Below are 23358 nucleotides of genomic sequence, written 5' to 3'. Positions count from 1 at the left end.
TGTCAAGTCTTGGTGAGATTCTAACCGCCCGTTCGAAGGGTATATTTTCCTTAATCTACTTAAACTTTGTCTTCATAGCTCAGAAGGCTGATTTAGAGTAGAATCTCCTTCCTAAAGTAGTGTAGTATGCTCCGTAGTATCTCTTGGGCTTGGTGGATTCGGCTTTGCCCCTGGTCAGACCTATCGTTTAAGCTTTTTTTTATCGGTAATATATATTGACGTCCACGGGTACGATTGATGAATTTCAGGGGTGTTACATATTTTCAAGGGGAAACAATACTCACGATAGTGTACCTTCCCGATTGAGAAAACGTGAGGGCGAAGTCATAGGCCTCGCCGTTTTCGTATAGTTGTAAGACCATCGAATGATTAGACTGGCTCTCTCCCATGGCTATACATCACATGGCTATCCCCTTTTTTCAAGTGCCGAGATTGACGTATTACTTGCAAAGCGTAATCTATTTCAAGCTTCACACTATTCTCAAAACAACCTAGAACAATGCTAAGCCTTGATCCTCCGACTCAGCTGCTCCGTCCCTGCAGACTTCTCATAGTCAAGATCATCAACACGGTCCACCCGACGACCCAGAGCCCGCCGAATAATCCAGTCCTTGCTATTGATCACCTCTTCAGTCTGACCATCCTCCATAACAGGAATCCGATCAGATTCCTCCAACCGACGCAACATCACACTATCCTCGGGACGTGCAAAGTACACGAGACTGTACCGCGTCGACTCAGCCTGGAGCCCCGGTGGCGCCACGACCCGGTGAATGTTAGACCGAAACAGCCCATTCGTAAACTTGACCATTGCATCCCCGAGGTTGACAATAGCATGACCAGGAAGCGGTCTGACATAAACCCATTCGGCATCGGCACCGGGCGGTAGCACTTGTAGTCCTCCCAGTCGGTTGAAAAGCACCGTCACGCTTCCAAAGTCGGTATGCTGGCCTAGCGCGGTACGTCTGTCGTCTAATGGCTGTGGAGGGGCTTTGATAAATCGGACCTGGTCACCGCTTACAGTTCGCAGTCGGTGCATATTGGATAGTGTGTTCTTTGGTAGGGCAAGTTTATCGTTCAGGATGTCCAGAATTAGGGTTACGATTGCATGTGAGCCTTGCATGAATGATTCCAATCGAGCTCGGCTTTTATGCAGGGTCTCTGGAGCGGGTAGCGGATCACTGACTCCCAAAATATCGTCTTTGGAAACCTATGGATAGTTGTGTCAGCTACCGTGAACGTCCAGGTGGGTGTGTTCGGTGCTGACGTACATTGTAGAACTCGTTCCGGTCCGGATTCCCCTGCTTGTCAACCACCATAGCTCCCTGCGCTTTGTAACCAAAGTAAGAATTCTGTGCGCTGAAATCATACTGTTTTTTCTCCTCGAGACTCAGCTCAAATAGTCTCTTGCCAACTTGGAACAGATTGTCTGCATCGCCGAGGAGTGATAAGCCTCTCTTTGAGTCTGATAAATCGAGATAAAAGAACCCAATGTCTGTAGATGCTTGAAACAGTCTCTCTTGCTCAGTATGGTCACCTGCTAACAGCTTTCCCGACGATAGTCGAAGAAGGGGTGCTGTAGAGACGTCATCTGGGAAGGCTGGAATCCCCGGGAAGTTGCTGGGGATGTCCTTTTGATCGATCTGAGACTGCATGTTGATGTAAGCAGATTTGAAGGAGTCAATATTAGACAATAATTATCTCAATAGGTTGTTGCAGGTATTGTGTCATTTTAATGCGTGAGATATATATCACCTCAAAGATGATTTATGCGGGGAAGCATCAATGAGCCGAGGGACGTCCGAAACCTAATCACTGAAATATTCCAATATCCGAGGATAATCTTATAGAAAATAGACTTGAATCATTCTAATAATGTGAATAAAGTGGTTGTTTATACCTTCCATACCTTCGAACTATACATGACCTGCGTTATCTTATCGGTGTGTGACATCAAATAATTTTTCTCCAACCTCCAACAACCACACCTTCGCATCCCCTGGAGCCACACATCCAAGATAACACAAAATGGCTTCTTCCCCAGCCCCCAAGACCCACATCGCGCACACCCTTCTCTCACGCGCCCACTCCCCAGACAGCGCAACGCAACAATTCACCGAGCGCATCAAACAGAAACCACTCTTCCTCCGCGCAACCTCCCCCTCAGCATCCGATAACCGCTCCCGGCGTCGTCTCGAGCGTCTACGCAAGAAAGAATACTTTCTCCGACACCAGAAGCCACAACCGCTGTCAGCGCGCGAAAAGCGCAAGTCAGGACTGTACAACCTACCCAAGGAAGAATGCAAATACGCCATCTTCAAGGGCCTACATGAGCTGTGGGTCGGGTATATGCAGGAGATCCTGGATGTGAAGGCTGGACCACATGGCCATGTTTCGCCGGCGTCTCATGGAAGCAAGCTTGTCAGTGCGGATTACCATGGGGCTGCGGTCGAGGTTGTCAGGAGTCGATGTACTGGGAGGGTTGGTGCTAAGGGGATTGTGGTGCGGGATACGAAGTTTACGTTCGTCATTGTCACCGAAAAGGACGAGATGAAGAGTGAGTTTGATTTTTGGAGTGGGAGGTGCGATACTGGGATCATGCTGACTTTGTTTTGTTTCTACAGCTATACCGAAGGAGCACACTATCTTCCGGTTCACAGTGCCTGTGCCAACGCCGTCCGAGGGCGCGAAGGATCAGCAGACTCAGTCTGATGTAAAAGCTCCTATGCCGTTGGTTTTCGAGCTGCATGGAAACCAGTTCGAGAATCGTCCTGTGGACAGAGCCAATAAGAAATTCAAGTGGAGGAACATCGATTACATTTGAGACGGTGGCCATTCTACGGTTCTTCCCAATTTACTACCGACAGAATTGACTGCTTAGCTGTGAAGCGGACTCGAGCGGCGCAGGTGCGCTCCTGCCATAAAAGCTGATACTGCTGAGAGTCTTTGAGATTCGAGCTTCACAGTCATAATCTGAGGAGGCATGCCGGTGTTCTATGAAGTTAGACTCGTTCTTCTTTCATCATGTCTACTGCATGATATTACAGTGCGCAATGTGGCACCCAAACGCGGAAAGGCATACATAATTCAGACAAAGGAAAGAGCACCGAACACGAGGTTTCAGCTCGAATCTATGAAGTGACCCGAAAAGACGGTCAATTGGAATGATTTTGGTCATGGTGGAATACCCTTTATCCCCGATGGGTTGGCTAGTTGTCTTCAACAGGCGAAGCATATCATTCATAACTGTGACATGATACTACAGATTTACCAGAAAATCACTGTAAAGTGTAGACGTCATTCGATGAACATTTTTTTGTGATCGTGATCATATGACATGCTAATTTGAGTCGGGCAACGTATGGTTTGACCAGAGACTTGACGACCCTTCTTAACCACGTACTGTTTGCCTTTCCAAGCCTCCGACCTGAGTCGCTAGAAGGCGGAGTCATGGTAGACCTCCTTTGGAGTGAGGATACCATCTGTATCTTTATGCTCGGTGATGGTCCAAATCGCCAATAGACGTATTTCTTCCCTGGGCTCAATGAGACCAGGTACAGTAGAAATTCGGGCACCTGGTTCCAGGTACCCGGGGACAGGCAAGGACGACCCGGCAGCGTGGCGCATGAGCCATGGAATCCTTGCAAGGAAAAACCAAACCCACAAGCCTGGTAGATGGGAAATAAAAACAAATGAAGGGTATGAAACCCTTCACGTCCTTCATCCCTCACATTCCAGCCCATTCAAGACTGAAAGCCCGCACAGTACCCACACGATCAGCCTCCGAATCCACCTCATCGATTCCTTTCTGTGCTCCGCCGATCAAGAAGCCCTTCTTCACACCAGTGCCCAATCTGCCGCCGACAACGAGATCCATCAGATCAATATGTTGGTCCCAGTCGTAGGACACCACGAGGAAGTGCGAGTGGAAGCGCAACGGATCACCCGGGTAAGCCGTGTACTGGCACCCGAAGCGCAGGCCGGGGGAGAGAAAGTATCCTTTGGAGTGGAGGTGGGCGAAGAGAGGATAGGAGGGTGGCACCGCGGGTGCTGGAAGATGGCTCGATGGTGGAGGCGTGAGAAGGGGCGGGTAAGATGTTGCCGGGGTAATGACCGTTGCGCTCTGAGGAAGTGTGCTCGTCGAGGCGGTCGATGGAGACGATGGGCGATCCTCTGCGTTGAAGAGGTCAACGATAGCAGCGTTCTTCGGCGACGGGGTGGAAGTGACCTCAGGAACCGTAGGTGTCTGGGCGGCAGCAGCACTGGCTTTAGCCTTCGCCTTTGCTTTCTTTTCTTCTAATTTTTTCAATGTCTGCTCCCGGTTGCGCTCTTTGCGATCCAATTGGATGCGCGAGATATGCTGGCCTTGAGATTCGAGGTCGCGGAGGTACCGTCTGCGATCCTCTTCTAAGAGGGTGTTCATGCCGTCGTGTGCCTTGGCTTCGTCTACGATGCAAGCTACACCCTTATCCACTAAGAGCCGTGCCTCTTCTGGCATCAGCTGCAGAGGGAGACCCAGGAAGACATTCTGCTGAGGGATCTGAGGCAGCGTCCCAATGAGCACACCGCATATGTGATGCTCACGTCGCAGGTATGTCACGGCGTCAATTGAGAACAACAGGTATCTACCGGATACATAGGAGATCGGGATAGGAAGGTCTGGTTGGAAATCCATATTTTTTTCTTTCTGATTTGAGATTTGTGGAAAAATTTTCAATGATTCTGTGGCAAGGACAGTTAGCGCTTGTCCAATATGTAAAGATACAGGTTGCCAGCAAGGTAAATTGGGGTATCGCGATTCATTTTCCAGTACGTTTCTCAGCAAGCACTCAGTGACGTATCAAAGAGCTTCAGGGGATTGACAGATTGTAGTTAAATAATCATGCGAGTTGGGGGTGTGGGAGAGACGAGGATGAAGCTTACCATTAGAGAATTAACAAAGTGTCGAGAACATGATCAAACTCCCGGAGTTGTCTTTGGGTTTGACCAGCAAAGCCAGGGTTGATTGAAGGAGAGAAGAAACGAACGCCCAAAAAAAAAAAGAAAAGGAAAAGCCCAGTTTACACACTAGTCCACTTTAGGAATAGTCATCTTGGCAAGCGAACTGCTGAGCATCGCTGTCGTGTTTATCATCATCTTCATTGGCATTCGTTGAGTATTTTGTTCTATACTAAGGCATCATGGGTTTTTTACTGCTGATATTCCTGGTATTCTTTGCACCCCTGATACTCTTTGTTGGTCAGTATCGCGCAGCATCCTTTCTTACTCCCGATCGCATTACTAACACGAACAGCATGGCTTGCAGCTTCATCCTGCTTGGGGAATCGCCTCCGTTCCGTGCGACCAGTATTGGACGGATATGGAGCGAGCTATCTCCGCACAATGGCCAACTCTGGTCCTGCTATGTCCGAGCAGATCGAGATGGACGATATGCTAGCAGAACCAGGGACCCAACGACGCTTCGAGGAGGACGATTGAGTCTAGGGAATCACACCAATCATAAAGAGTCTCAGAATTCGAGATCAGATTTCTTGGGCATTCCGCCTGGAGCCGACGCATCTTGCGCTTCTGTGTCTCCTTCCGCCGGTGGCAGACTGAACGGTTTAATCTCGAATCGCCGGCGGCTCAGAATAAACGCCCAATCCTGTCCAACATTCTGGTCACTTCCACCCCCACGCTCATGCAATACTGGAAGACGATGTGTCTTAAGCATACCCTGCGGTGGCTCTTCTTGTGAGGTCGCCGCTCCCGAGGTAGCCATGGCATCCGCAGAGTGCGGGAAGGGACAGAGCTCAATGACGCCATCGCTGAGTAGTTCGATCCAGCGAACCAGCCCGGATGAGCGGGGGTAGAGAGACAGAGGCATGGTGATCATTGCGGTCACGCGGGTGCCGTGCGCACTCATCAGCGCCTTTAGGGCGTGGAAGAACTGGAGTACATGTTCGGGTTGGCAGGCGTTCGGCGGGTAAATTGTGGGGTTGAGCAGAGAAGGAATGACGATACGGTGGATTGTATTGGCGCTGGACGTGATTTCGGTCTGGAGTCGTTTAAGGATAGCGAGGAATGGTGACTCTCTTGAGGGCATAAGTGGGATGAAGGACATGTTTGTGATAGACGGATGGGTGAGACGTTTCGTGAGATCGAAGGCATGACAGAAAGCGGGTGCTTCTTTTGCTGCTGCATCTTGTTCCCCGTGATTATTAGGGGCTATATTGATCAGCATATTGAAGCTAGAAGCAATGTTTTGTTCCAATACTCACCATCCCGCGAACCAGCGACTGCTCCAAACTCGCCCAATCGCTCGTATCGCCATGCAATTTTCATACGATCATCCTTGCGCCTGTCGGATCTCTTCTCGTCCAGGGACTCCACCGAGCCGATCAGACCAGGCAAGCTTCGGCCCCATTGTTCTGGCACTCCAATCACATGAACCTTCTGCTCTTGGATTACGCCCTCAGCCGCATAGTAACGCAGCAATGCGCCCGCAAAATCCGTAGTTCCGTTTTCTTCAACCAACAAAATTTTCCCCATTGGAAGCCCTGCATGGCCTGCAAGAAGATTATCTAGAGAGCGAGTCCCTGTCGATGTTGTTGGCCGTCCATCATCGGGGGAAGGGCGAATGCCTGGCGTGCTAACTGGCGCAGCGGGGTGTGCAGTAGCATTGGGAACAGCGTTGCGGTCAACTCCAGGAGAAAGACTTATGTTTCGCTTGCGAAAGGACATGGCGGATAAGTTCAATCTAGGGAAGAAATCTAGTAGAGCTATAACGAGCTGATGTCAAACCAACGAAATCGTTATCGGCGGGACCAAATGGCGGCAGAAAAAAAAAGCTTCAATTCTCCGATCAACCTCTCCATCTCCGACTCCAACTCTTCTCTTCACCACTCTTGGACCACCAACTAGCCATTGTGGCCTTTTGAACCTACGATAATTTGTGTGCGATAATCTGCGCATAACCCGCTCTACCAAAAACCCCATCCATAGACCGAAAACACAGCGGTCGCAACCTTCATCATGTCCGACCCGCTCCTCTTCGAAGACACCTTCACGATCACCTCGATCAACGCCCAGAAGTATGACCGCGTCTCCCGTCTTACCTGCAACTCGAACGATGCTTCCCTCACCTTTACCCTGGATGTGAACACTGAGTTGTACCCATGCGCGGTCGGCGAGTCGCTGTCCCTCGCTCTGGCCTCGACTCTCTCTCTTGACGGCAAGGAGGACACCCGCGCCAGCTGGAGGGAGGTCAGCATGGGTGATCAGACCCTAGCGGATGACTACGATTATGTTTGCCACGGCAAGGTGTACCGCTTCGAGGAGGGTGCCACTAAGGATACCATGTGAGTTTCGTTACTGGTGTGTTGGCTCTTGCGGAAACTAACGTCTACATTTCTAGGGCTGTCTTTGTGTCCTTTGGAGGTCTTCTGCTCTACCTGGAAGGACCTTACAAAAAGCTTGCTCCGTTGAGAATCGATCACGTGTACTTGCTGCTTAAGAAATAAGCTTACGATTGTTGGAACTCTCTTTTTTTGCTTACGACCTTGGCATAGGATGAGATGGATCTTGGATTGATCTTGAGGCAAAGCCCGAATGGGGGAAAAGTCGGTGTATTTAAGCCGGACCGATGTTCATATCGTTCTTATGGGGTGCAGCGCAGGCGTTCTTTGCATTTTGATTTGGGAATACCAATAGATTATCATAACAATCATGATTTTCATGGGATCGACGAGATGAACATTGACCGTTCGATAATGAAAATGCGTCTCCTGGCGGGCTGAGTCTGCATAGAGCTGTAATTTCTGGCAGCCGCACAGTGCCTATCCCTTTCCTGGCTTTGCGATCAGGACTCAAAAACCCAACAGATCTGACTTTGGCGGCTCATTTTCATCTTCTTCGTCTTACAACAGTCGATGTCAGTGCGGTTGTGACCATGCTTCTATCGAATCATTTCATAGTCTTGCAAATAACTGCCTTGGCTGTGCAAATGCGGAAGGAACCCACACGATTGAAATTGATTTGATATATCTTAGTTCGCCTTATCTGACACATGTCTCAAGCAATCAAACAAATAATCTACCTTGCGCAATGCGAAGCAGTCGGGTATTCTAAGCGACGATGCAATCTAGCAACAATCTGCAAGAAATCCGGCTCATTCTCTGGCGTCAGCAGCCCATGCCTCACAAAGAAATCAATCATGATATTAGCACAATTGGGCTTGAACTCGCCGCGCGCCAAAGCCGCCTGCACCTCCGGAATCGACAACAACTTGAATTCCTCGACCTCATTATCCCCAGGTTTCGGGGTAGTTTCAGGGTCAAGCCTGAGCTCGTATACATATTCAATCTCAGGCTGAATGAGGCCCGTCTCGCCGCCCGCTCGTACATCCCGTACATGTGAGTACGTAACACAGCCCACGGAGACAGTCGCAGCGCGCACCACCGACTCGGGCAAGGATGCCTCTTCCATAGCTTCGCGGACTATACACTCAAACGGCGTCTCGCCGGTGCACATACCGCCGGCGACGGTGTTATCAAGGAGGCTTGGGTAGGTCTGCTTGTTCTTTGCGCGGCGTGGGACCCAGATCTTGATACCGGATTCATCCTGAACGTAGCCCGTAAGATGGGCGCCGTAGGATACGATGCCGAAGAGTGGGGTCGCAGCGCGCTCCATCTCGAGTAGGAATTCTCCGCCCGGGCCGTAGACTGCGTAGGTCTCGTTGCGCCAGCCTTGCAGCACTTCGAACTTTTTTTGTTTCACGGCTTCGGCTATGTCTGCTGCGACGAGCTTGCTCCGGTGTGCCGGGGTGGCTCCCTCCGGTGTCACTAGCGTCACGGTCTGCGCAGTCGAGTCAATGGCCCAGCTCTTTTCCGACCAGGGAAATTTCTCAACGACTGCATTGAGAATATAACCGAGTGTACAGTCGTATCCGGAGACTTTGAATGCATGATAGTTCTTCAGGTTCTCCGTGTAGACGTCGCGATCATCCTCGTAGTAGGGGAAGCTGCGGGGTGGGGTGTAAGAGAAAACGCGAATTGAGAGAAACCGAGTTGGGACAGCTTTACTTATCGCATTCGCCGACCAGGTCTAAATTGGATTTGCCCATAATGACTTCTAAAGACAGAAGCTGAACCCGATGGCAAAGTAAAAGTCGAAGGTCGATATACTGAGAACCAGACCTTTGTTTAGCCAAGCCAAACCCTTATCGACCGGCCGATAAGGGCAGCCCCTCTTATGTCATTTCATCATCGAGAAGCTTAAAGAAGCTTCAAGAACGGAAGTAATATTGATCGCAGTTCACCTTGCCAATTTCCGCTTTACCAGCTACTCAAGCTGCCTCCAGCTCGTCCAAACCCTACCACCACACATCATGTTCTCCGTCGTGGTCCCAGGCCGCCCGTGTCTAACAGACATCATTGCAGTAGACAGCCATTTGAACGGGCAAGCAACCAAATTTGCCTTCACAATCCCAATCAGTGCATCTCTCAGCGACATAGTTGTCTTTATGCTACCAGGAGCAACCCTCCCACCAAACACCGGCGCCGCAATCTACGCCCAACTCCCAGACCCGACCACCGGCGAACCCTCCGACTTCCGCTTCGTGGGCGCATTGGCAAACGAAAAGCCCTCAGGCATCTTCACCGTGCGTCCACAAGGTCGTGCTCCCCGCCGCTCGGAAGCCGAGGAAGAAGATGACATGCTCGACGAGGACACTGCTGTAACGGGCGTCATGACACTGGGCATTTCGATCGAAGAAGCGCAGAATATCGCGCCGCAGCTTGCCTCCCTGGAATCGGAGCGCCCATCGGGTAGAACGTCTATGGCGTTGGTTTCGCAATCTCCGGCGCAGAAGCAGATCTCGACGAAGCTGCTGGCGCAGCGCATTATTGGGAACGCGTTTAATTTCCTCGCTAGCTTTGCGGAGAATGAAAATGGTCAGGATGTCGTGCCGCTGAAGAGCTTCCAGAATTGGTGGGCGAAGTTCGAGCGCCGCATTGAGGCAGATCCTTCGTTCTTGGAGCGCGAGGATCCTAATGCTAATTGATGCCTGATCCGTGGGATCTGTGCTCTATAGTGTATGGGCATTGGATTGGAGGATCTTCAATTGATTGGCCAGTGCTTCTTTTCAGACTGCATTTGTTCCTGACTCGCTCTCGGCAGGTGCGAAGTAATGAGTACATGACATCTCTTGCATGTATTGGTTAACGAGTCTATTCTTGATGTGTGACGATATTCTGCTTTTTCTCTGTGACCTACTAGAGTTCATCTCATGTGTTGACAAATACTATTTTGGCTGTTTATTGATAATAAGACTTTGGAAAAGCTGAAATTACACATGAAACATGCATGCGTTTGTATTGATATCATCTATATACTCGTCAGAAAGAGAAAATTATATACAATCCTAAACCATCCCACGAAAAGCATAGACATAACAAATCATAAAAGACCAGTCCCAATTCCCGTATACATTCCAACTCACGCCAGCCATAACGCAAAAGAAATCAAACCATAAAGAAAAGTCATCAGCATGCAGTCGATCCACGCGAAATATTTTGCAACGACGCATCAGGTCTCATCCGGATACCCGGTGCATAGCAAAGACTATACAACTCATCGACATAAGTCGTAGGCGCATTCTCACCACCACCGGTAACAACCACCTTTGTTTCCCGGGCACTGACATTATGATTTGATTTCTCATGGAGGTGGGTAAAATCAACGCGAACCTCCCTGCGAACAGTGATATCCCGCAACGCAGTCGCAGTAGGATCCGCAAACGACTCCTGGGAGTATTGCGAGCTCAAGGTCGCCGAGCGCTTGCGTGACGGCCACAGACGCAAGATGGCCAGTTTAGCCGTGGAAGGGCTCTCGCTGGTGGTCGATCCCGAGCGCACGTCTGTGCAGAAGAGTTCGTCGCCTAGTTCGCGGGCGAAATCGTCACGGTCGGTGAGGGCTTCGTTTATCTGTTGCTGGACGCGGAAGAGACGGAAGGGGGTGAAGGTGTAGTCTGGGTTGGAGACTTGAGTTTCGAGCGTGCCGACGACACAGAAGGTTATGAGGGTGCAGGTTTTCTGTACGGCTATTTCGGGGTTGGGGGATCTGCTGCGGCAGGGGGCTGATAATGGGCGAGTGGAAAGTTGCGCTGCTGCGCGCAGGTCTTCTGGGATGGTTTTCGAGAGAGAAATGATGGCCTGGATGAACTCGGCGCGGAAGTCGTCCAGGTTGGGGAAGGCTTGCCCTGCGCTGGCTGACTGGAGGTATCGCATGCATGTGTCCATGGACCAGCCTTCCATGTGGGATATGAGTTCTAGATGGTGGATTTCGAGGTGTTTTATGGGGAGGGTTGCGGATGGGAGGGGGTTGCCGACACCCTTTGCGGTGAGGATCTCGAAGTGATCGTGGATTGTTGGGCGCATCATGAAGGATATGAGGTGTACTCCCTCGTCAAAGCCACGATTCGAGCTTGCGTAGTCTCGCATATCGCGGAGGGAGTTGGCTAGGTTTGCTTCGGGAACATGGATGCGTCGGGAAAGCATTCCGGTGATATGCTCGATGGTTGCGAATCGGAATCCCTGTGACCTCAAGCGTGCTGCTTCATGTTTTTGTAGCTGGCGAACAGTGAACATCAATTGGCCCTTGCCAGTGCGGAGCGAAGAGCGGCCCATGGCTCGAGAAAGTCGGGAGACGGGGATAGCAGTAGAGAGAACATCGTCGTAGAGTGTTCCTAGGTCCTGGAGAGGCAGATTCAGTTCATCCGAGAGCTCTTGGGCTGTGACACAGAAGAGTTGCTTGAACAAGGTATCAAAATCAGTTTGCAACTCCGTATCCTTGTCCATAAACACTCCGCGCGATAGCATGTGTTTCTCAATGGCACTTTCTTCGGAATCAAGGCGGTTTCGCATGAAGGGTACTAGATCTTTCACAACGGGCCAATTTCGAGTTGCCCTAAATGCCCACAGGAACGTAGGGTGAGTCCGGGTGAGGTCGTCATCTTTGAATGTCTAGTTCGTAATTCGTTAGTCAAGACTTCTGCTGTATCCGGTGGCTCAGGGACATACCCGTCCGATATAATGATCAACAATCTTTCTCGTAGGAAGCAGAGCCTGCGTTGTGACCATGATTCGTCCAGTGGGATCAAAGTAGGCACAGGCAAGGACCAGCTGATGGGCACGAGTCGTCGACTTTCTGCGATTTCGCCCAGCGATAACAGCGCACATCGACAACACTACACATGCAACACAGGCCTAGAGAGCTGTCAGTTTCCAATCCCCCATACCTTCAAAGCAATCGCAAGCATACCAGAACAGTGCAGACAATGACAACCTGACTCCTCGACAACTGGGTTCCCTTCATGACCATGCGGTTGTGGTCCTTGTAGACAGTTCCAACGGCCGCGGTCCAATGCATGCCAGAGACGGCAACCGCCAATAAGCAAGCACAGATTCCTCGTCTCCACCAGCTATCAGTCCAGGTAGCCCTCCAGCGGAAGAAGATGCCTAGGGCAGCAGTACTGGAGAAAATAGCAATGATCGCCGAGCCCACGACATTGGCGACGTGATAGGAGCATCTATAGTTCGAGATTCCGAGTTGACCGATGTAGTGCATACCGCAGACAGAGCTACCAGTGAGCAAGCCTCCGATGAGGATGCGAAGATAGCCGGCCTTCTCTTCGACGCCCACAGCGTAGAATGCAAATAGCAGTACTACCACGGGGAGCACGAATGAGGTACCCGTAAAAGCCACGTTATATAAGACTTGCACGTCTGCCTGGCCGTCGCCCAGGACGATAGCGCGGTTGCCGATGAAGTGCATACACCAAATTCCAATACCACCCATTGTGATCGACGAGGTTAGGAGAAGGTACCTTTTAATTTTCCTTGGTTAGTTACATGTTCAAGTGCAGGAGTTGGTAGGGTAGAGTTTTAGGGCATACCAATTGTATAGACCGGACCTCGATGTCCGCCGGTGGAGCAGCTCCAGTGTGGTTGCACATCCCATTGCGCTGATCACATAGGAAAGAACTATGTACCCCGCCAGGTACGTGACAAGCACGACCGGTTTATCGTCTGTCGTCGACATTGTGAAAGAAAGAGAGAATAAGTGTTGGTCTTTCGTTATTGGCACATTGGCAAGTAGCACGTATAGTTGGAGGGTAGGGTAAGATAGTCGGAAGCGACTGTATTAATCAATATCAACAAGACGACATGGAAATCGCTTCCTAGTATCAGTGTGGAGAGCAAAACAAAAGTTATCAAATATCACAAAGTCCAAATCAGTAGAACAGGGCTCGAGGTAAACATCTTATAACATCAGGGTAGACCAGGGTAGACTAGCCATCCCAAGCGCCCCTCTAGTCCACGGTAACAAATGAACTGACGTGTACCACGATCGAGCCCCGTCCGATCTAGACGTGATCTCCACCGACAGGGTCATTGGCCTGCAAGTAATATCCTAAACCTATCCTAAACCCACAACTCGCGTGGCATACACCAAAACAAAGCAAACAATCCAGAAAGGGAATGCCGAGGCCTGATTTTAGTAGAATAAGTTCATGCTAATAAATTAGATCCCAAGGTCGCAAAGCCCGCTTTAGATTTGGTGGATGTGGTATTGCAGCCGATGCCTTGGTCCCGTGTTGGTTCGCTTTGGGCAGATCTAGATCGGATCTGTATGGATAAAGAGCTATGTGGGGTGGCTTCAGAGCGTATCGGAGCCCTAACACAACGCCAATGGCATCGGATCTTAGTCTTTATTTATCTACAGGATGTCTTTTCCGTGCCTGGGTTTGATATAACTCCGATAATGGGGTTGTATCAACCATGGAAACTAGATTTACTGCTCCGTAGAATTACCCAGGCACTGCGGTTTGAGCTTCCATTTAGATTAATTGTTGGAACCGTGGACCGAGCTAATAAGCGAATTCAGCTGCACCTCAGCTGCCAGATGTGAGAAGAGCGGGGCCCACTGTGATGTTCATTTGGACCTCTCTTAAATATTGTGATATACATACTCCAGGCTCGGTCGGTACTCCGTACATAGTCGACCGTTCGTCGGAACATATTAAAGATATTGATCGATCACATTAGCCTCCTTGGACAATGGGAACGCCACCGAGAACCCTCAAACCAAGAGCAAAATAAGAGCAAGCCGGCGATCGGATGTGCCCCTGGATCGCACGGCTTGCAAATTCAAAGTATATTGTATGAAAGGCATCATAGCAGGACTAGCAGCCAATTAAAACACAAGAAAATTTGCCTCGGCGAAATCCGAACAGGAAAAGAGATCAAAAGGAGATTAAAAAAAGAGTGGGCCTGCAGTCCCACCTTCCTGAAGATGTGCATATACAAAGTAAATTAATTCCCGGATTGAAGGCGTATCTTTCTTTCCGTTTCCCTCGATGAATCATAGGAACCAAGGTCAAAGCAGGTTTATGCAAACACAGCCAAAAATATCTGATCGATCTGCTTTCCGCGTCGGCTCGGTTGGACACTCTTTGACTGTCGAACGCCTCTTTGCCCGCTTTCTTATATGTAGTGGATAGGTTCTAAATGGCAACCTTGGTACTCCAGACATGCTCAGTGGGTGTGATGGATCTACTATTCTCCATCGAGGCAAATGGACCGAAGTCACGAACGGTTGCTGTCAGTTGTCAATCGCGTGGCTATGATGCATAAATATGATAGGTAATAGAAACTGTCGTGGTTGTGCACAGTGACTTTATAGTGGCTTCGGGGATAGCTAGACGTTAAGCCGCCTATGCAGGATTTGGTATACATCAGTTCTGTCTCTTCAACGTTCTCTCTTTAAACTATCTCTCGCTTACTCTTACTGAAATTACTTGATGAGAAAAGTCAAAATTGAATCGAGGTCAGACTTGTCATTGAATCATAGAAGGCATCCTGCATTGTATCCATTGTACCACCGCACTTTCAGTATGGCGACCTCTTCGTCTAGGCCCGGAGTTGCACCCAGTCCTTCTTCAACATGGACATGTTCACTTCGTCATGCCACTCGCCATCCTTGAAAAAACATTCCCGCCTTTTTCCCTCTATCTGAAACCCAACCTCATCGCACACCTTGCCCAGTCGCATATTCCACGATGGAATATTCATCTCCACCCGATGTAGGCCGGCTCTGTTGAAAGCCCAGTTCAAAGCCCACTGGATTGCCTCAATTTCGTAATGCTGGAACTCCTTCAGCATGCCGATTCCCAGCTTGGCGCATCGATGGTGGGCCATATCTCGATGAGATGACTCTAAGAAAAGAGTACCGAGAGGGTCGCATTCATCGTAGTACTCAATCATCACAAACAAATCCGAGTTTCTCTGAAGGTGCTTCGCAACCCTGGAGGTGAATGTGAGGTCCATCGGTCGTGAGGACGATGCGCAGAAATTGATGACTGAAGAAGCATACTCTTGAATAGTATTGAAGGTCTGATCATGTTCTGAGGGGTAGTAATTGCGGTATGACAAGTTCTCCGATTCAAACGCCTCCGAGGGGCGCTCATCTTCGTCACTCATCTCACTGACCATGGTCGCCGTACTTGAAGACTTTGATGACATGGCTTGAAGGAAGCAGGAGGTGGATGGACATGGATGATGGAAAGGGAGATGATGGAAAAGCTACAACCACTCTTTATATAGACAGCCATTGAATTGTTTGTCGTCCTATCCTACAGATACAACTCCTTCTCTCGGTTGTTTGCATCTGCGCCATGCAGTTCAAGTTCAAACTTGGTTTTTCTTTCACACACTGACCATTTTTCTATAGCTGTTTGTCATATTTGTAAACTTGTTATACACCTAGTATATCCTCACTCATTTACGGAGTACAGAGATGGATGTTCCGGAATCCCAAATCCACATTCATTTGACTTACGCTATTTGGGTACACAGAAATTCTGTTTGCATAATTTATGCATTTTTCCGGCTTTTTCTACCGTCTACCTATAAAACTTGAGAACCACAAAAACAAAACAAGTAAATAGGACAATGCAGTATAAGCAGCCTGCTATTTTTGTCTTAAATATATCTATAAATGTCAAAATCTGGAACCAATCAGACTTTGATATTGAAATGGAAATGGAGGAAACGCTACCGTGGTCGGACTCAAGTGATCAGCATATATAAACACCAATGATGTTATATAGAGAAACTGCGGGGAATTTCACTGCGGGTTGATTGTCAAGCTGCATGCAAGCTGCATGCAAGCTGTAGGACAGACACTTTCTTTTTTCTAATTCAAAAGTCAAGTTCCAGGTAGCTCTTTTCTTCAATTACGTACATATATTTACCATGTAAAGCACAGTGCATAGCCGACCTAGCTTCCAAGCAAAGTCAAACAACCGATTGAGAAGAAAAAGCAAACGAATAGCCTACATCATAGACACAGACTTTTGTGGAACGGTACGTATTCAGGATTCAATTAATTCACCCAACCCTCCAAAAAAAAAAAAGATCATAGATCAATGATATGAACAAGAATGAATCTCAATTTCCGAAACTATGCAAGGATAGCCTTGAGGCCAGCCTGGATGGCGGAGGGGTTAGCACCCTTGACCTCCTGATTGAGTTCACCATTCTTGTAGAAGCGGAAGGTAGGCATGGCAGAGACAGCGTTGGCAGCAGCAACCTCGGCGAGGTCATCGACGTCGACCTTGTAGAACTTGACGTTGGTGTGGGCATCGCTGAGCTTCTCGAGGGTAGGAGCGATGGCCTTGCAGGGACCGCACCAGGTGGCGTGGAAGTCGACGACAACGAGGCCGGTGGCATCAGTGACCTTGGTCTTGTATTCCTCGGCACTGGAGAAGAAGGAGGAGTGTTAACTAGGGTGTTTTCATACTTTGCGAAATGGAAAGGACCAGGATGAATGCGTAGAACATATTTCCAGGATCCACGGGTATGTATGAGAGTCAAGCTGGGCACTTACGTGGTGATAGCAGTGACACCCATTTTGAGAGAAGAAGGCGTGAAGCGTGGGATAGGTGTTGAAGAGAAGGGTCGGAAAGCGGTGCGCTGGACGGGAATCGATCGATTCAGTAGCGAAGAAAGTCCGGAGATGGTTCTGGGGGTAGAACGAAGAGATGAAGGCTTGAACTGGAGTGGATATAAGTATTTCGATTGGAGGGGTAGAATGAGGGGCGCTGGGTTTTTATAGGGCCATGACGTTCCCAGCAGAGGCGATTAGGTAAGGCCGCGCTGAATAATAAATCGGAGCTGGCCCCGGGGGTCCTGGAGGTCCGGAAGTCTCTGGAGCTTGCTGGGGGGTTGACTGGGATGATTCAAGGGTTGAGAAGATCCCAATTGAGACTTACCATAGTGGGATTTGTCAGTACTTTTCGTTGTATTCTCTTGTACCTGCAGATATCGATGCCGCTGGGATCCAAGAGAAGTGAAGCTGATAGGGGATGACGTGCTCCTGACCTCGAGCTGCTTACGAATAAGATGGAGTCTGGAACTGTCAGCATTTCCGGGCCTGCAACTAATTACACACTGCATATGCACAACTACAAAAATTATACCTACATACCCACGCGAAGCAGGTTGTCGGTTCTTAGGTGATGTTGCTTACTGGGACCCAAAAAGAACGGAGAGACATAACTCATATATTTTATTCCTGAAAAATGAGAATTAAAGAGACTTCAAGGGCGCTATAGACCAAAATAGGCTCAATCCTATTCTTCTCATGGACAAAGGCCTGTGGACCGTGATAGAAATACATAAGGAAAACCTCGAGAATACCATTTTCATCAACATAAGAAACACTGCTTGATCCTCAAATCAGTAGATTCCCAAAAGAATGTCGGAATATCAGCGATGAAAGAAAAGGGCCAGAAGCGGCCAACTATGTGCAACGAAGAAAAGCGCTTGAGGGGGAATAAAGATTTATCAGCTTATGTATTCGACAGAAAGAATAGGAAGGAATAAGAATTTATGCATATGGTAAAGATAAAACACGGGGCGACGAGGGGTATCAACAAATCGAATGAGAATGACGAACTCGCAAGGGCAATAAATGGATACAAGGCGATGGGGATATCAGAATCGTACAGATGGCCAGAGGATGAATCCAAGGCTCACGGATGGATATTTTGACAAAGGAAAGTGACAAAAGAGCGTACAAAGGGAAGGTTCAAACGACCTCTGGCAGACTGCATCTGAGTCATGGCAATAGTCGATGGGCATAGTGGTACCCGTCTAACACGCCATGACACAAGACACAGATGATGTAATGATAAATGGTAGATCCTGCTGTTAAATGGCGATGGTGATCACTAATACTCAGTCTATTCGGCATAACCAATCCTGAGTTCCTCGCTGGGAATCCGCTGCAACCCGGAAGGAGTTGTCTCTTCCACAATGTAATCTTCCTCTGCAGAGATGGGGGTCAATGAAGAGAACCCTCTGAGCAGTCCTTGTGTAGACTTGGGACGGACCACTGGGTTCACTAGAACAGGGCGGCGGCCGACCTCACTGTGCCATTTTTCAGCGACAATGTTTGCCGGACTGTCAGAGGCTTCCGGTTCGAACTCTGGATCGCGAAGGATATTTGTGCTAAGACGGTGGGACTCATCCAGTGATTCAACTTCTTCGGAAGCATCTGCCGGGACCTCTACCGAGTCTCGGCCAAATGAGGTCAAATTGGATCGAACAGGACTGCTGGGCTTTTGTGACATGCGACGGAAAAACTGGCCTGACATCCAAGATCCCTCGGAGTCAATTGAAGCTAGAGATTGGGAAAGTGGCACATTATCGGCCTCGAGGTCCATACTATCTGAAGCCCACGACCGATGATGACTTCGGTTCGGGTTTTTAATGTCCACACCGGGACTAGGGCTTGGTTCACGCAGGAAAGTCGCGTCATTCTCGAGAGAGGACTCTAGCACTTCCTCCGGGATATCTGGCGACTGTAGGCGCGAGTCAGGAGGCGACAGTGGTTCATCGCCGAAGTGTTCAGTGAACTTGGATTGAGAGCGCTTCACGGTTCCAGTGGGCATTAGAATTCTCGGAGGGATGACCGAGGGCTGAGGAGGGGATGATTGGGTCTGAATCTTGTAGAAAGATTCATGCGAGGCGTTGGAAACTTCAGGGGTAGTGTCGTGGAATCGCTCCTTGTATGTCCGCTTGAGACGAGAAGAACCACGTCTGAACAGCGAAGTAATGGTATTCCCCCGGCGGCCGCTGGTGTCGGAAAGTCGACGTTCTGAATCAACCCCCCTTGAGACGTCCGATGTGGAGCCGGGTCCACCGACTTGTGAATGGCTCGGGGAATTGAGCCCATGGCGAATTGATGAATGAGATGGGGAAAGAGTAGTTCGGGACATGGTGATGTCATGTGACATGGCGAAACTAGGACGCTGAACCAATCTCCGTTCACGAATAGAACTATCGTCAACTACGCGAGAACTTTCCCGCGATTCGCGTCCGGTGTGCTCACTGCTCTTGGAAGCCCCCAGCAGCCACGATTCATTCTCCGGTGCGATGACCGTCGGTTTATCAACTTGAGGGGCGGTGGTTTCCTCGTTCGGGAGAACGTCCTCGGGTTCAGTGACCTCAGCGACGAAAGGCTCGGGATGAGCAATTTCGGCCTCGGTAGCGGCCTCAACAGCGGCCTGGAGTCTTCGTTCCTCCGCTTGCTGAGCATCAGCCCTCTCCTGCAGCTTACGTCGAAGTCTTTCCTGGTCGACGACCTGCTTCTTCTCCCGGCGGCGACGGTCCCGGTCAAGCAATTCTCTCAAAGCCCCAGCATCTAATGAATCAGCGAGTTCATTTACTCGTCGTTTGGAATAGTAGAAATCTTCCTCGGACATGTTCAGGGCCTGGAGCCTCTCTTTGTCATGTCGGCTGGAAGCAGACGGGTTGGTACTTCTGTCGGGTTGGAGGCGAGGGGCTTCGACGTAACGAACAACAGGGCGTGGAGTCAGGGCAGCAAAAGCGTTGACCTTATAGGTGTATGGGTCAGAGATGTCAGACCTAGAGGAGGCGGAGTCACGGATGCTGAGGCTGATGTCAGACATGTACCGGTCGGCACGTCTACCATTTGCCTTTCGGCGGCGACTTTCCAGTACATGGTCCCCGCTGCTAAGAGTCGGACGATGGGGAATATCGATGGGAGGGGTCGACGAGAGCATACGAATCTCACGCTCGCGCATGATCTCATTTGCCTTCCGCTTGCTCAGCTTCCGTCGTAGCTTATTCGGGACATTTGCATTTGCATTTTGGCTTGGCTTCCGCCTCAGCAGCGAAGCTGTTCTCGAGATCGCAGGGTCGCGTGGCGCGTTCCGTGGATGATCGGCAATGGAAGCAGGGCGGTCTAACGATGAGATAGGTCGATTCGACGGCACGAGGGCCGAGCTGCGCCGGCTGTCTGCAGCATCCGTCCGTGTCGTGCGGTTGCTATGGCGTTTGGATGGTTTGCGGCCCAGGGTAGGCTCCATCATCGGATCAGCAAAGGCGGAGCGAAGGTCAGCAGCTTCGGCACCGGTCACTTGGATGGTGTGCCGCTTGCTCTTGCGATTAAAGGGCCATATCGCCATGGCACTTTGGGGGCACTTGCCCAGGGACAAGTGGGATTAGTTATCGTTATCGGTTCGGTGGCGCGACAGTCTAACTAAACTCATGGGGGGTGGAAAGGAGAGTCGAGTAAAATGACTGGGAGTCAGTGCGATGCCACAGGCGCCATGGGGGGTATGAAGGGGGAAAGGAAAGAAGTTGAGTGTTCAACGAGAGGGAAAGAGAGAGAAAGAGAAAGAGGAAGGAGAAAGGAAATGAAATGAAATGAAAATTGAGAAAGGCAGAAAAAAAAGAAAATACGAGCCCAAAGGGCCAAAGGGAACTCAGAAAAAGGGCCTTGTTTTTGTTTTTTTACCTGAAAAACAAGTGACTTGGCATTTGCTTTTTTTTTTCTTTTATATTTGCCTGCGATGATCTGTTCTATACACCTTCTATACATCTTCTCTTCGGGCTTGGTTCTATAGTTGCACGGGTACCTGGTACCTTGGTCCCCAGGGTGTAAACAATCTCGTTAAAAAGTCTCTGGTCACACGAAGTCTAGATTTATTTTGGAAATTGGCAGTTGACCTGTGGGGGAGAAGGGATATCCACTCCGTGTGGGTTCCAGAATGACGCAGTGTTATAAATACATGCATCCCTTTAAGTACATTATGGGGGGATCCTCTGCAATATTGGACATCCAAGTCTAAATCGATCTTCTATACGGCAAGCTCGGAAATGAGTGGAATATCGGCCCTTGACCCTGTACAACCAAAGCCCAATGCATGCTAACCCCTCGTGCCCTCTCACGCGGGAAAGCCAGCCGTTTAAACGCCCGGTGGAGCCCAACTGAGTCCGCGGTAGCCCTTTCGTTGGTTTGACACGCGGGAATGGAGTCGATCTTACGCACTTTGACCCATTCGGACCTATGAAATCGTCGGCTTGGGAGGGGTTTCTCGACCCATTTCAAGACTATTGGTGAGCACCTGCAGGGACTAGTTATATGTAAATAGTACCGGATATGTATGTAGTAGTATTGTAAGGGGAAATCTATCGTGTATCGTGAATACGGAAATGATCGGCGAGTTTCATTTATGGGGGTCTTAGTTCCTTCTATAGGATTACATTTGATTACTACTAATTCTATTTCTAATGGTTATAGTTACATTGTCTTTCAATCTCTCCCTCGGTTCTATTCAATATCATCGACGTTCAAAGACATCTAGCAAACCAGTGCGACGTACGAATACGGAGATGCTAATTATATCCATTGAGAATCCAGCGGGTTGCAAGGTGTCAACGCTATTATTTGGTTTCAATTCAAGGTGGTTCTGATTAGATCCAGGGCGTTGTCTAGAGCTCCTCCTTGCTTATATTACCCTCTATTCTATATCTCGGTACTATTCTATATCGCTATCTATGTTGTATGTATATTATACTCCGTATACTCCATACTGTTGGAATCCACCTTATCGCTATGTTATACAGATACTCCATACCTTTCATTTTACAATATAATACCACTCCACTTCCGGTCTCAGATTGTTCCACCGTGGTTCCTGCATTTTGATCACAACGGTCAACCGCTCAGTTAGGTCTGATCTGACAGTCTGATCTGACAGCGGAGAATACTGTTTGGTCGTAGACGCCAAGAACGGCAGAGACAACGCCCAGAATCGGGTTGAGCAGGACAGCCACTAAATCTGCAAGGAGCAAACAGCCGCCATCAAATCCTGGTATTTTATTTTGGTTTTCGCTAAAACGTAAGCTTATAAGCATTTGGAAGATCTCATTCCCGATCTTATTATTCACCACTTCAGTACCTACCCTCTACTCCGGACAATGTAGAGGTTTCTCGACATTGCCCTCTTTAAAACGATCATCTCCCTTCCAAAGTTAATACCCGGGAAAAAGTCGTGGCAACTCCTCAAGCCATTGAGAATTCGCCACGAAGGCAACTGCCACCGCAAGATACCGAAGTCGGCCAGGAAAACTCAGATGGCAACCAATGACTTCGCATTACGGAGTATAATCGTCCAATTATTAGATCAATCCAAAAAAAAAAAAGATAGATGAGACAGACTCCTCCCAAAAAAATGCCCCTACCCGCCCAATGCTAACTAACCAAACGCCGAAAATACAAGATGCAGACCCGCATTCCATGCGACCCCGGGAGGAAAAATAAACGGCCAAAAACTCGATGAGACATCCAACAACAAAAGTGGCTTATGGATATCCTCCTCTGTTCCGCGGATGCGCGCGGACCGATACCAGAATTGATCACCATCGCCAACCGATACGGTCCCTTCATCCGTGAAAAGAAACTCAGTTGCTCATGCGCTTCCTCAGCCGGTTTGGCTCCCGCTCCAGAACGCTGTAGTTGCGGCTCCCACGTCGGCCCAGAAGGCGTCTGATAGACCAGCCGCTATGACAGTGGGTATCGGATGGTGACTGCGGACCGGTACCTTGGGTTTCGGATCCTAGGTGGAACTTCTGGTTAGGCCGGGAGCCTGTCGTGGGCGATTGGGCATCCATGATTTTGCTTTTGGGTGTTGGCAAGCGGGTAAGGTAGGTGGTATAGCGTTGAAGAGGAGCGGGGGTGGCACCTGTCGGATGGCCGTTGGGATCTCACGCGTAGATGCAGGTATAGTTTGTTTGAGTAGACTAGTATGCTTTCGGTGTTGGGCCCTTGGGGTCTCTGGTTTGGGTGGAGGTGAGGTTGGTGCTGGTTTGGTTAGGGACCGGATAGCGGGGTTGGATCTTGTGGGGCATGATGAGATATTTTCGTCTTTGATGATCTTCTTTGATCTCTACGAGGTTGACAACCTTGGGATGACTCGATATTCTCTTTCTTGTAGAGCACTCA

General features: G+C 49.4%; 12 protein-coding genes across 12 annotated transcripts; 4 read left to right on the top strand and 8 right to left on the bottom strand.

The window, feature by feature from the left end:
* Window positions 1-502: 502 nt before the first annotated feature.
* Window positions 503-1655, bottom strand: LCP9604111_601 (putative oxidoreductase, 2OG-Fe(II) oxygenase family; the record flags this gene model as incomplete). Its single annotated transcript, XM_039069728.1, has 2 exons — window positions 503-1210; window positions 1272-1655. 2 exons carry the CDS (start codon window positions 1653-1655, stop codon window positions 503-505), a joined length of 1092 nt encoding a protein of 363 aa, XP_038933149.1.
* A 373-nt stretch (window positions 1656-2028) lies between these two features.
* On the top strand, window positions 2029-2824 carry LCP9604111_600 (RNase P/RNase MRP complex subunit; the record flags this gene model as incomplete). Its single annotated transcript, XM_039069717.1, has 2 exons — window positions 2029-2557; window positions 2625-2824. The coding sequence occupies 2 exons, from the start codon at window positions 2029-2031 to the stop codon at window positions 2822-2824; spliced, it is 729 nt and encodes a 242-aa protein (XP_038933148.1).
* A 903-nt stretch (window positions 2825-3727) lies between these two features.
* On the bottom strand, window positions 3728-4675 carry LCP9604111_599 (tRNA splicing endonuclease subunit SEN34; the record flags this gene model as incomplete). Its single annotated transcript, XM_039069706.1, has 1 exon — window positions 3728-4675. The coding sequence occupies one exon, from the start codon at window positions 4673-4675 to the stop codon at window positions 3728-3730; it is 948 nt and encodes a 315-aa protein (XP_038933147.1).
* A 505-nt stretch (window positions 4676-5180) lies between these two features.
* LCP9604111_598 (uncharacterized protein) lies at window positions 5181-5478 on the top strand (the record flags this gene model as incomplete). Its single annotated transcript, XM_039069695.1, has 2 exons — window positions 5181-5238; window positions 5294-5478. The coding sequence occupies 2 exons, from the start codon at window positions 5181-5183 to the stop codon at window positions 5476-5478; spliced, it is 243 nt and encodes an 80-aa protein (XP_038933146.1).
* A 31-nt stretch (window positions 5479-5509) lies between these two features.
* LCP9604111_597 (elongator complex protein 4) lies at window positions 5510-6723 on the bottom strand (the record flags this gene model as incomplete). Its single annotated transcript, XM_039069684.1, has 2 exons — window positions 5510-6207; window positions 6261-6723. 2 exons carry the CDS (start codon window positions 6721-6723, stop codon window positions 5510-5512), a joined length of 1161 nt encoding a protein of 386 aa, XP_038933145.1.
* A 291-nt stretch (window positions 6724-7014) lies between these two features.
* Window positions 7015-7502, top strand: LCP9604111_596 (DNA-directed RNA polymerase core subunit RPB8; the record flags this gene model as incomplete). Its single annotated transcript, XM_039069673.1, has 2 exons — window positions 7015-7340; window positions 7397-7502. 2 exons carry the CDS (start codon window positions 7015-7017, stop codon window positions 7500-7502), a joined length of 432 nt encoding a protein of 143 aa, XP_038933144.1.
* Window positions 7503-8073: 571 nt separating this feature from the next.
* LCP9604111_595 (thiamine pyrophosphokinase-related protein) lies at window positions 8074-9103 on the bottom strand (the record flags this gene model as incomplete). The annotated part of the gene is made up of 2 exons (XM_039069662.1): window positions 8074-9001; window positions 9063-9103. The coding sequence occupies 2 exons, from the start codon at window positions 9101-9103 to the stop codon at window positions 8074-8076; spliced, it is 969 nt and encodes a 322-aa protein (XP_038933143.1).
* Window positions 9104-9367: 264 nt separating this feature from the next.
* Window positions 9368-10042, top strand: LCP9604111_594 (OPI10 family protein; the record flags this gene model as incomplete). Its single annotated transcript, XM_039069651.1, has 1 exon — window positions 9368-10042. The coding sequence occupies one exon, from the start codon at window positions 9368-9370 to the stop codon at window positions 10040-10042; it is 675 nt and encodes a 224-aa protein (XP_038933142.1).
* Window positions 10043-10523: 481 nt separating this feature from the next.
* On the bottom strand, window positions 10524-13080 carry LCP9604111_592 (MHYT domain-containing protein; the record flags this gene model as incomplete). The annotated part of the gene is made up of 4 exons (XM_039069639.1): window positions 10524-12002; window positions 12060-12245; window positions 12301-12865; window positions 12935-13080. 4 exons carry the CDS (start codon window positions 13078-13080, stop codon window positions 10524-10526), a joined length of 2376 nt encoding a protein of 791 aa, XP_038933140.1.
* Window positions 13081-14951: 1871 nt separating this feature from the next.
* LCP9604111_591 (GNAT family N-acetyltransferase) lies at window positions 14952-15563 on the bottom strand (the record flags this gene model as incomplete). Its single annotated transcript, XM_039069628.1, has 1 exon — window positions 14952-15563. The coding sequence occupies one exon, from the start codon at window positions 15561-15563 to the stop codon at window positions 14952-14954; it is 612 nt and encodes a 203-aa protein (XP_038933139.1).
* Window positions 15564-16503: 940 nt separating this feature from the next.
* LCP9604111_590 (thioredoxin family protein) lies at window positions 16504-16952 on the bottom strand (the record flags this gene model as incomplete). Its single annotated transcript, XM_039069617.1, has 2 exons — window positions 16504-16801; window positions 16930-16952. The coding sequence occupies 2 exons, from the start codon at window positions 16950-16952 to the stop codon at window positions 16504-16506; spliced, it is 321 nt and encodes a 106-aa protein (XP_038933138.1).
* Window positions 16953-18286: 1334 nt separating this feature from the next.
* LCP9604111_589 (uncharacterized protein) lies at window positions 18287-20536 on the bottom strand (the record flags this gene model as incomplete). The annotated part of the gene is made up of 1 exon (XM_039069606.1): window positions 18287-20536. The coding sequence occupies one exon, from the start codon at window positions 20534-20536 to the stop codon at window positions 18287-18289; it is 2250 nt and encodes a 749-aa protein (XP_038933137.1).
* Between the last annotated feature and the right edge of the window lie 2822 nt (window positions 20537-23358).

This window comes from Penicillium roqueforti (genome assembly GCF_015533775.1).
Source record: "Penicillium roqueforti strain LCP96 04111 chromosome Unknown scaffold_01, whole genome shotgun sequence".
NCBI lineage: Eukaryota > Fungi > Ascomycota > Eurotiomycetes > Eurotiales > Aspergillaceae > Penicillium > Penicillium roqueforti.
Note: the sequence above shows the minus strand (reverse complement) of the source record. Positions and strands in the feature narration are given on the sequence as shown.